Source organism: Vipera ursinii (assembly GCF_947247035.1).
Source record: "Vipera ursinii genome assembly, chromosome: 3".
Taxonomy (NCBI): Eukaryota; Metazoa; Chordata; class Lepidosauria; order Squamata; family Viperidae; genus Vipera; species Vipera ursinii.
In genome coordinates this window covers 67,200,662-67,219,127 of record NC_139516.1, presented here as the reverse complement: position 1 = coordinate 67,219,127, position 18,466 = coordinate 67,200,662, and the positions used below count along the sequence as shown (strand labels likewise).

Here is an 18,466-nt window from a genome sequence, read left to right as displayed (position 1 = left end):
GGGCCTCCTCAGGGTACCACCGGTCAGAGAATGTCGACTGGTGACCCCCATGAGGAGAGCGTTCTCGGTGGGCGCACCAGTCCTTTAGAACTGCTTACCGGCTGAACTACGGATGTCCCCCGACCTTCGCTCCTTCCGGCATGATGTAAAAACTTATCTATTTGAACAAGCCGGCCTGGTCTGATGGGTTTGGGGTTTTAACATTGTTTTTAACTAACTTACTACATTGGGCACAATCATTTAACTTTAAATCTTGTATCCTGTATTCTTATTTTTATTGCCCTGTACACTGCCCTGAGTCCTTCGGGAGAAGGGCGGTATATAAATCAAATAAATAAATAAAATAAATAAAATAAATGGCAAGAGTTGGTACATTCCAATGACTCTCTGATTCTGCCTATCTCTCTTTTTTAATTTTGACTGATGAAGTTGCTTGAATGAGCAAAATGTCTCAGATTAACAAATTTTGGTCCAGTTGCCATGATTTAACTTTTTAGATAATTTCTTAATACTTTCAATAGTGTGATTCACGACTACTTTGAAATAAGGCCAATAATGGTTATTTTGACTCCCCTGTGAATCTAGCTCCTTTTCTTCCTAGGCAGGGTCAGTTTATCTGAAGCATTTTCTTCTAGACCAGGGGTGTCAAACTGCCGGCCCGTGGGCCAGAGCGTCACGGAGAAACCGCACCCATCCCATTTTTCGGCAATGGGAAAAAGTTCCGAGACGTCGTGCGACGTCACGTGACGTTGCGAGTTTGACATGCCTGTTCTAGACAGTGTTTCTTGACCTGAGCAACAGCAACTTTAAGATGTTTGGACTTCCAACTCAAAGATTCCACACATGAGAAACACTGCGGATGAGAAACACTGTTGTAGACTGATCATTAGAGAATTGTTCTCCTTTATCAAGCAAAGCTTTATTCCCCGCTTTAAAGGAGAAACTACAGTGTGTGCATGTGTGTGTGTGTGTGTGTGAAGATTAATTCTGTAGGAGTTGAAGACAGATGAATAGAATCAGTTTCCAAATCAAATTTCAGAATCAGAAGCTTAAAAAACAATTTAAATCATGGCTGACATGATTTAAATCCTGGTTGATTACTTTCTCCTTTGCTCTGGCCTTGAAGGATAGAACTGCTTTCCTCCCAAATCCACCCCTTCACCCGTCCTGCTTATTTCCCTTTTAATTAGTAAGACCGAGGGCAGGGATTATCTCTTTCTCTTTTTAACTGTATTAGCAATGTTCTCTGAAAAACAGAATAAATAGGAAATGTTTAACAATACATAAAGCAAGGTGAGTCTGCAAGTGTATGCGTAAATGTAGTCAAGAAATGGATAATTTGCACAACTGATCTATCAACAGTTAAATTAACCCCAATCTATCTGAAATGAAACACATCAAAATATGAAAAATTACTATATTAAAAAAGTAAAACTTAAGGTTTTAGCTCAAACCTAGAAGTTACTACTGTCAAAGATTTTCTGGGAGGAGCCATATTTCCAAAGATATTCATGACTAGTAACTTCTTCCCTATGCAAACTGGACACAATTTCCTTCAAATTCCAAAGATGTCATTTCTAAATTAGAAAGCAGTATCACACTGAGAAAGCAAGCACACTGACGCCCACAGTTAGAAGGACTTGCCTATAACTCTTGCTTATTTTCATTTTAGATCTTAAAAAGAGCAGGAAATAGAAATAAAGTTGTATGCTTTCCCCATGGGTCCTTCAGCACACTAGTATGATAGCAAGCAAAGCATCTATGCTGTCCCGCCTATCAGAATCACTACTCCGAATGAAAGCTGACAAGGGAAGCAAGTTTTAGCTTTCGCTTTACTGAGTGGCATGGATTAGCAGTTCCTAGAACTAATGATATGAGAGCTGGAGTTGCCATAAAGAAATCACAGCGTATCTAATATCACTTGAGTCCCTAATATTAGATATCAAAGAAAGGGAACTGACTATTTTCAGCAGATGTCTGCCGCCACAGGGTACAAATAGGATGGCATTTGTACATCTTTACAAATGTACAAGCCTTTTATTTAAAAAAGGACTATTATCTTGAAAGAAAGTAAAAAAGTTCAGTTACATATTAAACATTTTAATTCAGTCAATTAACGCATTTACATTGTAGCTTTCCCTACATAGAAAGGCCACAGTGTAAATCTTCCCAAAAGAATCCAGCAGCCGTATTGGGCCACCACTCCCATCAGTCAACAACATTGGCTTTATAGGCAGAGAATCATAGAAGTTGTAGATCATAAACATATCTGTAAAGGGGCGAGATTGGGGAAAATCATCATAATCATTTATTGCACAAAGTGTAGGGTAAGAGGGACAATAAAGTTCAAATGTCCAGATTTTAAGATAGTAACAAAATATCATTTTCAATTGTTTTCATAATTTATAAATAAACAATTTCGTTCTTGAGAATACTAAACCTGAACTTTAATAGCACCTACTATTTTTGTCTTTAAGTTCCGAGATTTTTTTTAAAATAAGTTTAAATAAGTTAGTCCAGAGACATTCATTTTAGAATGATTGTACTCTATCCAATCATGCTTATTTTTTGTTACTTCCTGAAACAAATAATGTACTTCTAGTGAATTTAAAGTGAACCTGTTAAAGACTAGGCCAAAGCAGATAAAGATTCTTTTGATAGCTACTCAAAAGAATAAAATAAAACAAAACAAAACAATTGAAACCCCGTTGTGGGAATTAACACCATGGAATTATTAACAAGATATTCTTGTCCAGAAGCAGAACTGAGTTCATTGAGATGCAGTTTTAAATAAATTTGCATAGGGTTTATAAACTATTGTATAACTGGCTTCAGAACTGTAGCTTTAAACAACTCACTTTAAAACTCCTCCCAATATTAATAGAATTCCTTAGACTAAAAAAGAAATGGTTTCAATGTAAAAGTAAGTGAATTGTGTTCTTGTTACAGCCTTTGAATTAGAGGTGCTTCAAGGGAGCTGGAACTATGGAAGTACAGAAATGTAGGCTGCTTTTCTGCTACTTAACTAATGGAAATAGGCCTCAAAGAGTTAAAATATTTCCCTGAATAGCTGATGTACTTTCTGTGACCTTGTGGTGCAGAGGCTTGAAATCCAACACAATTTAACCACTTCCATCTATGCAGCTATAAAGAAGAGCTCTTACTGAAGACTGCAAATGGAGAAATCACTTCAAAAGCCAACAGCGCTCTCATTTTGAGTTGTGAAAAGTATTGACTTCATCACTGAGGGCAGCTCACAGGATTTGTGAATATGATACGATATTGCCTTTTTCTATATTCTAGCTAATTGCTGCTGTTGGGTGACTATTGATTGCCTTATTGCTTAAATTGACTGTTCTTGTTTATTGTGTCCAATTGCCACAAACTAATTAAAAAACAAGTTCATCTCCAAAGGGTGACTCACAGTATCTTTGTAAAAATATGCTGTACCTGTAACAGGCTCAGAGACACATTGATTGTTTTGTGGATCACACTGAAAGATACACAAGCCCAGTTTTCAGGTGCAAACTGTGGCAATTAGCTGCATGGCGTATGATTGCAAAATATTGAATCTTGTTGCAGATCTCTATTTGAGATCTGGCGATGATCCTTAAACTAGGAGAGAGATTATTCAGTATGTTATCCAATAGTTGATGACAAGGTCTACAACTTGGTTGTGAGCTGTTATACACAAGCAACTCTTCACACTGGACTGAGCATGTCCCAATGCTTAATTATTATTTTAAAATTATAATTGCCAAATAAAACCAGCACTCTCTTGTTCTTGACTTTTAAAACACTGCACAGGAAAATTTTTATAAATAATGCAACTGATTCTTTTCTTTCTTCACAATTATGGCATGTTAAGTTATCGATATGGCAACCATAAGGACAAACCTGAAAAGGGACCGTCTGAAAGAAAGGCATACGGATAAACAAATTTAATCATTTAAATCACTTTGCTTTACAAAGGAAAATTCAAGAGCAAAACCAGGAAAGACTAATAAAATGCGCATTTTGATAAAAACATCTAAAATTATACAGTGTACATAAATTTGTTTTAAAAAGTTAATTTCAATTTCTGTATTTTTCATAGGAATGCAAAAGATTGTCCATTAAGTGGTATCATTTGTACAATAAAAGTCAAATGAGCTAAACATCACTAAGGTTAAATTAATATTGATTGAACCCAGGATGATGGTCCAGGGATTTTTTTTTATTTTAAAAATTGTGTTCTATGCTAAGAAACAAGTCTTTGAAGGCAATTTTTAATCTTATCTTTTCTGAAGGAACTGTGTTCTCTAAGCTACAAAGGATATTATTCATATTTTTGGGATTTTCTTCTTTTCTCTATTTGTAGAATCCCAATAATCTGTTATTTGTTTTCAATAGTATGTTGAATATTATTAAGTAATATAACTGAACACCTCTTGAGAGATGGCAAATAAAGTAAGTTTAACTTTGGTTCCATATTATTAGGTTCTAAATAAAAGTAAGTTATTCCTTAGATACAGTATTTTTTTTATTTTATTTTTTAAAAGAAGACCTTAGAATGTGAGGTCATTTAGAAAAGTTTTAACTTTGCCCCCTTGCTTTGATTGAATTTAATAGTATCCATTCAGCCTTTCTCATATACTACAGGTATAAGTCTTTTAGTTCTAGTTGGTGCTTTTTCTTCGTGACAAAGCAGGTCAAGGGTTGTGGCTAATCTAGAACAAAATTACTCCAGCCAAGGACATACGACCTTTTTACAGCTGGAAGCTGCACTCAGCATTTGAGTGGTACACCAAAGTCCGTGCACTGCAAAATATGTGAGCAATGAATTTGGCAGGATCAGGACAGTAAGCACTTAATTAACAAATGTGCTTATGTATTGGATAGACATGCCCACTTTCAGTTATCCGTTTCTTAACTAGACTAATGGTGCAAGGCTAAAGGTATCTGCTCAACAGTAACTTCAACGAGAACTACTTTATCAGTCATTATGAACTCACAGAATAAAGGGCTAATGGAATTAGGATAATCAATACATTCTCTGCATCGGCTGCATGGACCAAAAAAGGAGTGTTTCAGTCAGGTCAGAAGTATTTGCTTTCCATGAGACTTTTTACTCTCCTCATGAGCTAAATATCATGGCGACCTACACAGCATGCTAGCAGCATTCCACATTTAATTAGGTGCCATTCTTACTGAAGATATTAATCTCATTTAAGCATAGGCAATTCATAACATACTGCAGCTTTTACAATTCCATACAGTGGTCAAATTGTTACAGGTAACAGATATATTAGAAAATACCAGATGCCACTCTTCAGGATGAATGCATTTTAGAAGAGCTGTTTGTGGCTTGTTTGCTTTTTTTAAAACCATTGAACAAGCATAGCAAGGTGGATGGTTTGTTTGAAATTGCATGCTTTTCTCTGCAATGGAGAAATCACGCATCTCAAGCATGCAGTACAGTATAATATGATTGCCTATTTCATTCTGGATTCTTTGCTCTATGGCATTCAATGTATTTTTGATCCACACAGTGATCAAAGCCTTTAGCAACTGCCTTGAATATTATCTATCCTGATTGGAGATTAACTGAACTGACAAACTTACACTCTAATATTAAACATATGAACAAAAAGTATGTTCCACTTATTTGGACTATTTCCAGAGTAACTATGTCTGACTTTGGCTAAAGTCAAAGCAAATAAAGCAGGATCAGATCTTGTTAACATTTGGGAGACCAGTAGAAAATCCAAGGGCTGTTGCCTTTTAGCAGGTGTTAAAGCTGATTCACAGGAGACTTTCTTTTTTTCTTTTCAGCTTATCATATGAAAAATTAGATTTAAATTTGAATTAATTGGTAAATACAGTTGCTAATTGCCAAAATCGGACTGGACTTTCTACTTGCAGTTACATGAAATGCATATAAGGCACAGCATTTCTTATAAATTTTTTTTATTTTTATTTTAATTCCATTTATATCCCGCCCTTCTCCGAAGACTCAGGGCGGCTTACAAGCTTTAGCAGTAGCCTTCATTCTATGTATATGCCTGCTTATTAGGGCTTTCACACACACACCCAGCGGCATTATTACAAAGTCAGCTTATTGCCCCCAACAATCTGGGTCCTCATTTTACCTACCTCGGAAGGATGGAAGGCTGAGTCAACCTTGAGCCTGGTGGGACGTGAACCTGCACTAATTGCAGGCAGCTGGTGTTACTTAAGGAGGCATTAGCCCACTGCTCCACCAAGGCTGATGTTTGTCATGTGATGTCAGTGCACAGAATGAAACATTAAAAATATCCTGAGCTGAAAGTACAGGTAGTCCTCGACGTACAATTACAATTGAGCCCCAAATTTATGTTGCTAGGCGAAATATTTGTTAAGTGAGTTTTGACCCATTTTACAAATTTTCTTGCCACCGTTGTTAAGTGAATCATTGTAGTTGTTAAGTTAGTAACACGATTGTTAAGTGAATCTGGCTTTCCCATTGATTTGGCTTGTCAGGTCACAAAAGGGGAATCACATGAGCCCGGGACACTGCAACCGTCATAACTATGAGTCAGTTGCCAAGCATCTGAATTTTGATCATGTGACCAAGGGAAAGCTGCAACAGTCATAAGTGTGAAAAATGGCCATAAGTCACTTTTTCAGTGCCTTTATAACTTTGAACGGTCACTAAATGAACTGCTGTAAGTCGAGGACTGCCTGTAGTCATTTGACTATCTTTACAGCAGAAGATTGTCAGAAAAGAAAGAGGAAATAACTCTGGGGGGGAAAAACCACACTATTGCTGTGAGAATTTCTCAAAAAAAAAAAAAAACTGCCAGAAGTGACATTTCACTAATATTCAAACTGTGAAGATGAACTGACTGATGGAGAGACACAAATCACTTGCCAAAGCAACACTAAAGAACAACAAAGTTGTTAACAAACAGCATGGCAAACAGAATGGAAGTTGAAAGCATCCCACCTGTGTCTGTTGAGGGATATTTACAAAGCTTGGATCCCGTGGTCCAACACTGACGAATCGATTTGCAGGGGAGGTGCTGGGTGTTGAATAGGCTGTGAAGGGAAGGGACACATGCGTTCAGGAAGCAGCACTAGATCACAAACAAACAACAACAACAACAACACTGATCTCAGAGCCACCCAAACAAATGTTGAATATGAAAATGGAGTCACATTGTAAGGCTCAAGCATCTGACTTAGGACAACTGGATTTTGAAAGATGGAGAAATAAATACGGACATCAGTGGGCAACGGAAGAGTATCTTGCTTTATAATGTCAACTAAAGCTATGTATTTGGAGCTAAGCATGGAAAGTTAATTCAAACTGCTTTTGTTGTACAAACATCCCTAGGCAAGAAGTCTTGGGGACTGCAATAATATGTTTGAGTGACCAGTGCTTTAAATTAGTCTAAGTTCAGAACAAGTTGTGAATTGCTTATGTTCAAAAGTAATAAGATGAATGGCTCATAAGCATAATACAATAAATTGTGAGTGTGTTTTTTAAATAGGCACGTATAGAAAACGGCATTTATGTAAAGCTATTATCCTTACTGAAAGGGACGCGGTGGCTCAGTGGGTTAGGACGCTGAGCTTGTCGATCGGAAGGTCGGCAGTTTGGCGGGTTGAATCCCGAGTGCCGCGTAACAGAGTGAGCGCCTGTTACTCGTCCCAGCTTCTGCCAACCTAGCAGTTCGAAAGCACGTAAAAATGCAAGTAGAAAAATAGGGACCACTACGGTGGGAAGGTAACAGCGTTCCGTGTGCCTTTGGCATCTAGTCATGCCCGCCACATGACCACGGAGACATCCTCAGACAAGCGCTGGCTCTTTGGCTTTGAAACGGAGATGAGCACCGGCCCCTAGAGTCGGAAACGACTAGCATGCATGTGCGGGGGAAACTTTACCTTTACCTTTATTATCCTTACTAGTGAATTTTGGCTCCATTACTGGCAATTTTTAAAATTTAAAAAATGCAAATATTCCTGGCTCTCTAATTATTATTGCACATGATTTGGGGCTAGGACTATACCACCTCTATTATCAACTAGTTTATGATCAAAATCTGATTCACTGCAGCAGGCACAGCAAATCTAAATATGGTAGTACGGAAGAAGATTGTTTCTGATTTATAAAACTTTACTGACTGTATCAAGGATTCTTTTTTAAACTATGCCTACCTAGACTGCTCCAGAGTCAGAAGAACGATAAAAAGCACTGGAGGCTGCATAGGTTGTTGTTTTTCTATATATATCCCCATAGGTTTTGGGGAGATATCTTACTTTGAAAAAAAACACCTCAAGATACACAAGTGAAATATCAATGCTTTTGATTGTTGCCATCTTATATTCTGTTCTATTGCTCTTATTTCTATATTATTATGATAATTACTGTTATAAACCTTTACTATATTATTATTCAATTTCTATATTCTATATATATTTCTATATTCAATTTCTATTAAATATTCCCTCTATACTTTATTTAATATACTTTATTTATTTAATTCTATGACTATTCTAAAGTGGGACGCAGTGGCTCAGTGGGTTAGGAAGCTGAGCTTGTCGATCAGATGGTCGGCAGTTTGGCGGGTCGAATCCCGAGTGCCGTGTAACAGAGTGAGCGCCTGTTACTTGTCCCAGCTTCTGCCAACCTAGCAGTTCTAAAGCATGGCAGGCGCCTCACGCTCTTCCCTCTTGAAGCAGCATCGGCGGAGCTGTCGGGCGGAAGCCGGCAGGGCAGTCCTTCCCTCTTGAGGCAGCATCCCTGAGGACTCCTTAGGAGCCGGGGAGCGATGCTGCCTCAAGAGGGAAGAGCGTCGGGCGGGAGCCGGCAGGGCAGTCCTGCGCACGCGCGCACTCCCCGGCTGCTAAGGAGTGCTCTTTAACAGCTGGGGAGTGCGCCCGTGCGCAGGACTGCCCTGCCGGCTCCCGCCAGACGCCAGCCTGCCCTGCTTCCTCCACAGTGAGAGGGGAGGGCGTGCCTTCCCGGGCTCGCTGATTTTCCGGCGTATAAGACGACTGGGCGTATAAGACGACCCCCCAACTTTTGAGGTGATTTTCATGGGTTAAAAAGTCGTCTTATACGTCGGAAAATACGGTAACAGCATTCCGTGCGCCTTTAGCATCTAGTCATGCCGGCCACATGACCATGGAGATGTCCTCGGACAAGCGCTGGCTCTTCAGCTTAGAAAAGGAGATGTTGCACCGGCCCCTAGAGTCGGAAATGAGTAACATGCATGTGTGGGGGAACCTTTACCTTTACCTATGACTATTCTATTACAACATTGCCTCTTTACTATTACCAAGCTCTTCCACCTTCTGCGTTAATACTTCTGAGATTTCTAATGTTGTTTTTCCTTCTCTATTATTGGCCAGTATAGAGTACAGGCAGTCTTCGACTTACAACAGTTCATTTAGTGACCGTTCAAAGTGGCACTGAAAAGTGACTTATGACCGTTTTTTCACACGTACAACCTTTGCCGCATCCCCATGGTCACGTGATCAAAATTCAGGCACCTGGCAGCTGATTCATATTTATGACAGTTGCACAGTGTCCTGGGGTCATGTGATTCCCTTTTGCGACCTTCTGACAAGCAAAGTCAATGGGGAAGTCAGATTCACTTAACAATCATGTTACTAAGTTAACCACTGTAGTGATTCACTTAACAACTTTGGTAAGAAAAGTCGTAAAATGGGTAAAAATTCACTTAACGACTGTGTCACTCAGCAGCAGAAATTTTGGGCTCAATTGTCGTTGTAAGTCGAGAACTATGTGTACTTGTACCTTTCTATGTCCCGCTTTGCTTTGCTGTGGCTCTACAATTTTTTTTCCTCTCCACAATCTACTCCCTTTTTTTCTGCTGCTTTTCTGTTTCCTGATGGCTGCAGAGCTTCTAAAGCACACATCTCCTCTGTTCTCCCTCCTGTACCTTTTTCAAGGTTGTAGCTTTATTGTCAACTCTGTTGTGTTGATACTGGGGAAAAGAAATAAATAGGAGGGGAAGAAGGCAGCCCAGTTTTTCTAAGCAGCCTTCTCTTCCACAGACTGTTGTTCTGCTAAGGGGTTGGGCAGGGGTAGGCAACCTTGGCTCTTTTATTCTGGGAGTTGAAGTCCACGAGTCATAAAAGAGCCAAGGTTGCCTACCCCTGGGCGTAACAAAATGAGAATAGACAGACCTTCTTCATGATTGTCAATTGGGGAGCTTTTCCCCCCCTCTCCTCTTCCACTGATTTATCTGAGGGAAAACAGTTGAGGAACTTGATAGTGAGGGCTCCTTGACTACAAAGATGACTTGAATTCAGCAGATCAAAGGATTCATTTCATGTGCCTTTGCTGCCTTCCCAGGGTGCCCTATTTTGGTACCAACTCTGGTAGAAACATGTATTTTGCTAGAGAAGGCAAAGGAATTTATTTTTGTTGATGAGTTAGGGTTCTTATACATATAATTTTGGAAACACACCGTGGTTACAATCAGAAAGCAGCTGCCATAAGAGACTTGCATATTCATAAAATTGGTGTTATAATGGTCATGGCCATTTATAAAAGGGGAAAAAAACAAAGTTTTGGAACCCAAAGCATTAATAAAAATAAAAATTATACTTGTGATCCCTTCCTTCCTTCCTTCCTTCCTTCCTTCCTTCCTTCCTTCCTTCCTTCCTTCCTTCCTTCCTTCCTTCCTTCCTTCCTCTTCCCTTCCCTTCCAACAATATCAGATTGGACAGCAAATTAACACAGATTCTAAAATGCCAAAACTCCAATCAACTGCACTAATGCACATGTATAGCTTTCCCTGATATATGCACATTTAATTTTTAATACATGAGCATCCTCTTTACTTTTAGAGGGATTTTTTTAATGTACCATTGTAGTACGTTTTTAGCAGATTTACGAATTAGAGTCACTAATTCGTTTATTTTTTGCTGTTTTTCAACGCTTCATACTATTCAAATACAAATGTACACAACATTTTTACAATGAACTATGTTGGACATTTTCACACTAATCTATCAACTAAATAGATCATATATAAGAAGCCCTGTATATGATACTGTTGCAAGTAATTATTACAAGTAATATTTCAGATTTTAGAATAATAATTTGTGAATAATATAGAATAAAACCTTTTTCCTCAAGTAAGTATATAAATTCTTGTTTAAAAAAGTAAAAACTATCTACTGTATGAAGACTGGGGCTTTGTGTATTATTCCAGTGTCCTAAAAACACAGTTAATGGCATCAATTAGATATTCAAAGTAATGATCTCTCATAAAACTACTATGTAACTCAAAGAAATAGAATATATAGGTAGGGATCAGTCAGGAATTTAAGTGAGCTTCTCATTGGAAAAAAATAATCAGAAATAAACAATATATTTCAGCAAGCACCATCATAAAAAGCATGACCATAAGAATTGTGTAATGTATGCACCCATCCCCCACCTATATACATACATAGTGTAAAAATTCTTAGATATTATGTCATTTTATGAAAAGTCTTCTGCTCAAGTTTTGGATACACAAAATCAGTCATACTGGTTAAATGAACAAACAATATGACCTGTGCAGATAATACCCTATGTTCTTACATCTTTGTGTTAAAAGCTATCTGTAACATTATCAAAGCAACTTACTACATGTAGAAAGGATATGAGTGAAACATAATTTTTGTGCTAAAAAATTAGCTGTTTACTAATTAGCTTCTAAACAAGCCAGCTGAAGCTCATCACATCAAATCTGAAATATCCTTTTCTTATAATGTAATATAATAATGGTTACTTCTTATTTATGCATCATCAACAAAATTCCTATTTATTTGTGTTTCCAAATATTTAAATCCAATTCTATACACTGTGTGTCAATCTTGAAGTTCATATTTGTAAATCTTTTTCCTAATACTGCAAGCAGTCAGTCCCATTTTGAAATAAATGCAGACTGAATGGTTCCAAAACATCTCTAATACAGTTATTAACTTAGTAGCAACTTTGACACTTCTAAATCAGTGTTTTTCAAACTTGGCAACTTTCACTTGTGCGGACTTTTACCATAGAATTCTGGTAATGCTGGTTAGGGAATTCTGGGTGTTGAAGCCCAGGTTTGAAAAAACTGATCTAAATGAATAATAATAGAGTTGGAAGGGACCTTGGAGGTCTTCTAGTTCAACCCCCTGCTAAGGCAGGAAACCCTATACCATTTGAGACAAATGGTTGTACAATCTCTTCTTAAAAACTTCCAGTGTCGGAGCATTCACAGCTTCAGGAGGCAGGTTGTTCCACTGATTAATTGTTCTAACTGTCAGGAAGTTTCTCCTTAGTTCTAGGTTGCTTCTCTCCTTGATTAATTTCCATGCATTGCTTCCTTCAGGTACTTTGGAGAATAGCTTGACTCCCTCTTCTTTGTGGCAGCCCCTGAGATATTGGAACACTGCTATCATGTCACCCCTCATCCTTCTCTTCATTAAACTAAACGTATCTAATTCCAGCAACTGTTCTTTATATGTTTTATCCTCCAGTCCCCTAATCATTTTTGTTGCTCATCTCTGTACCCTTTTACTCTGTACTTTTTTCTCAGTATTCTTATTTATCCACTATGTTTCAGATTCTATTTAGAGAGCAAAACCACAGAATCTGCATGCGTGAGGTCACGATGCAGAAGAGTACGGTGTTTATGGTGAATGAATGACAGAAATATAGACAGACAACAAAAAAGAAAGTAAGACACTTCACACTCTCTTAACATCCCCTGAATGCCACGCTCATTGCCATTAGGCAATATTTCAACCATCAAATAATCTATTTTAGAGAAGCCCTTAAGAAATGAAAAATGCTGATCTGAAATAATAGTTGTTCTTGTTGCTATTATTCTTACATATTTGCCCTTCCAAATATCTGAAATGTAACAGACATTATCTCCAGTTGCTTGGTCCCAGATAGTGTATCTGGGAATGATTAATGTTTTAGAGATGTTACGCATTAGAGCTGAAACACCGAACCAGAAGTTCTAATTCAATGTACCAAAACATGGAACTTGTGACTTGTTTTTCATTTCCTGTGGCACAAAAGGGTAGTCTTAAAATTCCTTTTTTTTCTGAAATAATTATTACTCTCAAAGAAATATAGTCAACAAAGCAAACTCCCAGGCAGCTTTAACCTAATACAGCATGCATTTTCATCTTTCCAAAGAGGATGGCATGGATGATACAAGCAGGGCTGCTATTCTTATATGATTGGTAATAATATTTGATCTTCTACAGATGCTGTACTACAGACGCGGACAAGAACCTGACAGAAGAAATATGAAAAATAATCCTCCAAAGCCAGCCAGTTCAACTACTCACCTTGTTTTAATGTAAGATTCATCTACTATGGCATACCATTCATTTTTTCCAAATAATAATTTATCACCTATTTGTGATTGTGGGAAGTTCCCATCTGAGCTTTCAGGAGGCTAACTGTGAAACTGCCTACAGTCATGTTTCAGATTCCATAGCTATACAAGTTATAAATCTCTGGGAGGATTAACAAATCCAGCAATCAGGAAATTTCACTTTTATTTAATCTAGTTTAAATCAAAGATTTAGGCACACAGCAGCTGTGACCCTTCTTTTGAAATGCGTTTAATGAAATCTTAAAAAAAAACAAAGAAGAAACAATTAGGAATGCAATTTGTTGTGTTTCAACAACCCTTTGTCTTACAGGCCAGAAGCAGAAATAAAAGGTGTGAAAAATCAAGTCATAAAATATATGTTTCCTTCATGCAATGTACTTTTACACTGTACATTGTACACTACATTGTACTGAAACCAGTACTTTTACTTTACTTTCACTTGTCAGAGTGAACGTAGCAACGTTCTTTTTTAATACAGCATTTGGAACTTACAAAGCATTTTATATCATTATCTTATTTCAGTCAAATAGTCTGTCATGAGTGAGTAAGACAAAGTGGATGTGCTGAATCTACAAACTATCAACATTATGGTAGTGATAGTAAAGGCTAAAAGGCCTTTAAATCTAGTTATCATTTTATTAATAGCCTTGAATAAAGTGACTGTTACCTTCTTAATTATCAAGATGGGTACTTAACTTAATTCAATCAGTGCTCTTTAAAGTCTTCTTTTTATTAGCATGTTTTTACCTCTTTCAGAGAAGAAAAAGTGGTTGTCTAAATGTGAAATATTTTTATTCCTACATATGGGCCTAAACAGATTAGAGCATCAGTGTGATATGGTATGCCAAAGTCTTAAGCTTTCAAAGACAAGATGGCAGTTTATGTCTTTGCTCATTCGTTTATTCATTTATTGGCTTCACACTGCTAAAAATGGCTTCTTTGCAATGAACTAGAACAAAGAATATTACTGTAGACCAAACAACAGCTAAATCACCAATGAGATCTTAAGACTTTTTGCCCAGAGATGTTTGCTTGTGGGTGGTACTTTTAAAGATGCTTCGAAACTAGTTTCCAATGAATGACAATTTCTTTCCAAATTTGTTCCTTCTTTTGGTAATACTGTTGCAATGACTTATTACTAATTTCATTTCTTCTTAGTCTGATGGTATGTATACAGTGTCAATAGGATTTTTGTGCTTTGCTGCTCTCAAAGTAAAGACCACAAATCACCAAAAAAATTTCCTCTCCCCTTTGGAAGCTGTAAAGCATTAGGCCACAGAATGACCACTAGACCAGAGATGCATCCTGGCGATCACTATAAAATATTAGCAAAATTGGGCATGAGATGTTTCTGCATTGTTGAAAATTGTAAAACAATGACAAATCTTGACAAGGAAAAAAAAGCTTATGCACTTTTAATTGAAGGCATGTGATATTAATAAGAATCAGACATACTGCATATATATCATATTGCTTGCAACTCTTCTCCCCTCAAAAAATACACTATTTTGCAGAAATCTTCCATTGCTTATTTGCACAGTCATTTTTTTCCTCATTAAATCATTAGTTGATGTACTTATTGAGAGGAATGTTTTAATTCAATTTAGGCTTCATTTTACGGAACTATGAAAACATAAATCTTTCTCAAACCATGTCAGCCTCTTGTTTCCTCCTTCTGGCTCTCTACTTACTCGGTGATGTGGGAGAGGCGGCACCTCCTTCTGTCGATGTGGTTGGAGGCTTTGTGTCTGGCACTGGAAGGGGCACAGGCCTAGCCATTGGGGGAGGAGGCGGTGGTGGCAACATTGGTGTGGGAAGGAATGGATTGTGCACCTTGCCTTGGCTGCTACCATTGGGCTGTCAGATACAGAAGAAACATGAGCCATTAATTGCTTCTGGAATCAAATGACTGGGATAAATACACATAGCATAAACATAATATGGCTAAATATTTAAATAGACAGGGAAAACTCATGTCAATCAAAAAGAATGCATACATTCAGTTTATATTAAAGAATACCTGAGAGAACATCTTATGAATGAAGGCAAATATACGTGTTCCAGGATAATGATGTGGGATTGGATTTGGGTTGGTCACCAGGACCAGAGATTTACTTTTATTTATAAGAACATCTTACATTGTTTTTCATATAGTTTATACTGCAGGGACAATAGCCAGACCTCAAAGTAGCAATGCATAAATGAAGCTCTACAAAACAAACATAACACACATGATTCTCTGATGTAACTTCCATACCTTTAATACCTTCTTAAGAAATTATGCAATACAGCTGGTAGCTATTTTTCTTCTGTGCTTTGTAGTTCTGTGGATCCAACTCTGAGGTTTGGATCTAAAATACTAACACCCATGGAATTTTTATTATATGTAGATTACAAATTGAGTGCTAAAAGCAAGAAAAATTCTGCTATCAGAAATATAATGAGTAAAAATAACTTTGGCCATCATTATTCTTCACTTGTACTCTACTGTGACAGAACCAAATATTATTTTAGGTAAGGCTATACACTGAGGTAGTCATTTGCCCATATAAATGGAATGTTATTCCAGTAACCTGAAGATAATTGTTAAATTTAACAACAAACTAAGATAATTCAACCAAAATTTTGGAACACTGTTTAATTTTTCAGTGATAAGGAAAGAAGATAATAGCTCCTAGATATAACAGACCATAAGAAACTGGACTTTTATCTTCCTGAGTTCAAGTGCTGGTCAAGTAAATCTAAAATGCTACAAGAAGCCATTTTTTAAAAAAGTAAATGTGGCTGATTTAAAACTGCTGGTTTTGAGTCATTTTTCTACAGAAATAATTAATAAAAATTACTAGTGTTCTATAGTTTGAGTTAACCTTGGAAATCCTGGAATCAGGTCATAAGAAACTAAATAGTTCTCTTTTGGGATCATGTTAATTACGCTTATTCTGAACATGAATGTGAAGTTCAAATCATATATAAGATATTATTGGGCAATGATCACATACTTTATAAGCAGAAAATTGTTGTGAATAAGCAATGATTGCAACATGGGGGATAATAATAATGCAAATACTAGCAATACTGTTTGATGCCAATGAGAAGATGTTAGAATTAGAGAGAAAGAGAGTATACGCATATAGGACAGGGGAGAACAAAAAGTCAAGATGACCATCACAATTATGTGAATGAAGCCCCGCTTTTTGGTATTTATGATAATGTTGCATGAATGTACAAAAGTGGAGATCTTGACTATTTTAGCTTCCTCCAGCCCCTTATGGATGCCATTGTATGAATATACATCAATCGGTGTTCCTCAACCTCATCAGCTTTAAGATATGTAAAGTTCAGTTTATAGAAAGTTTGGCTGAAGATTTCTGGGAATTGAAGTCCACACATCTTAAAGTTACTGAGACTGAGAAACACTGATATGCATGTATCACTCCCCACACACATACTAATTCGGAAAGCGGTGCTTCAGACAGCAGAGAAAGGAGAAACATCTTGGTCTCTTCCACTACCTCTGCTCAGCTGAGACATAAAAGTAGCCTTTTCTACTGGACATATGCTATAATAATTAGCATTTATGAATGAGCTTGAGAAGGCAACATTCCTAACAGAACCAAAGAGCAGTTCAAATGTATTCACCACAGTGTTAGGCTTTGTACATCTTGTGTTGTGAGCGAGAGAGGTCCGATTTAGATGTAAGTAAAATTGGAGTTTGGAAGTACATTAAAGACCATTTTCCTTGTGGAATTTCCAGTCTTTTAATGGAACCAACAATTACGGTGGAACAAATAGGTGGTCAGTATACCTGTTCATTGAAATTCCTCTATGGACAAAGAAGGGATTGTCCATGAGTGCTCCGGATAGTAGTCTCCGGTGGGTTTAGAGCTCTGGGAGACAAAGAATAGCTGTGTTGCTCAAACCATATTTGGTGCCTTTAAAATGACACTGTATTTATATACCTCCTTTTCTTTTGGAAATTGCTTGTTTCTGCTATTAGAATCTTTGTAACAAAATGTTCTATAGCACCAGGTGAGTTTCCTTCAGTCCTTAGCAAAAAAACTTTTAAATACAAGTTTAAGGACTTATTTTTTCCTTTTGAAATAAATAGCAAAAGGGTGATTAAAATTTTGATTTGACTTAAATTTCATGTAAAAGTTACAAACAGACTAAAGACCCAAATGGATTTGAAATAAGATTTTAGAAATAATTGTAAGAATCTTTCCTAAAAGGACTTTACAAATAACAAAGCAAGAAATTGACTTGGATAATGCTCCGATGTTGGACATACAAAAGAGGTTTGTTAAAACTTTGAAGAATTTTGTGTGAAAGGAAAAGACAAGACAAGAAAAGACAAGAAATCAAATTCTGGGACATTATTTGAGAGGAGTAAAGATCAAGACTGTTGTAAAAAGGAAGATAAAACTTGATTTATTTAATCAAGGTTAAAATAGATATATTGCTATATCTGGTAAGCCTTTATGGATTTACTTGATCAGAGCTAAATTATTAGGATTTAAAGATTTGTTTATAGATAAAAAATTGGATATGGGATGAAGACAGAGATGATTTGTTGTATATTAAGAGAAGGTGAGTAAGTTACTAAAATTGTTTACTTGCGAAGAAGGGGAAAGTCATTTCTTTGCATGTTTTTTTCTTTTACTATATTATTTTTCTTTCTTTTCTATTTTTTGGTTTAGTTTCTGCTCTTTTTATTCTTCGAATTTTTTAGTTTGTGTTAGTTTTTAATTGTTTAATTGTAATTTTAAATAAAATTAATGTTAAAGAAAAAAGAAAAAAAGCTTTTCCTCATGTGCTTTTTCCTCATGGTCACAAAATGGAGAACTGGCAGTTTTTGCTTCCATTCAATTCACGGCAATTAAAAGTTTCACTGAAACGCTAAACTGCCTATGGGCAACCCAAATCCTCTGCGGCATATTGGTTCCTTGATTTCTCTGTTGCTGCAATTCAGGTCCTCAAACATTCTGGAACAGGGTCATGCAGATTCTGTGATGCTAATCAGCAGCAGAGTAGTATGTCAGAAAAAGGCCAGAGCATCTCATAAATCTTTTGGTAGCTACTTT

The 18,466-nt window shown here is 36.9% G+C and overlaps 1 protein-coding gene across 3 annotated transcripts in view; it reads right to left on the bottom strand.

The window, feature by feature from the left end:
* The window catches only part of NFIA (nuclear factor I A), a 328,904-nt gene that overhangs the window by 26,600 nt on the left and 283,838 nt on the right, over nt 1-18,466 (bottom strand). For 2 of the 3 annotated variants that reach the window (XM_083360531.1, XM_083360530.1), the window contains exons 9-10: nt 15,077-15,242; nt 6,968-7,059 (exon numbers count right to left, since the gene is read on the bottom strand). In XM_083360531.1, the coding sequence (XP_083216657.1) occupies nt 6,968-7,059; nt 15,077-15,242 (258 nt within the window). The remainder of the gene's footprint in view (nt 1-6,967; nt 7,060-15,076; nt 15,243-18,466) is intronic. The other variant, XM_083360532.1, reaches the window with a different exon arrangement.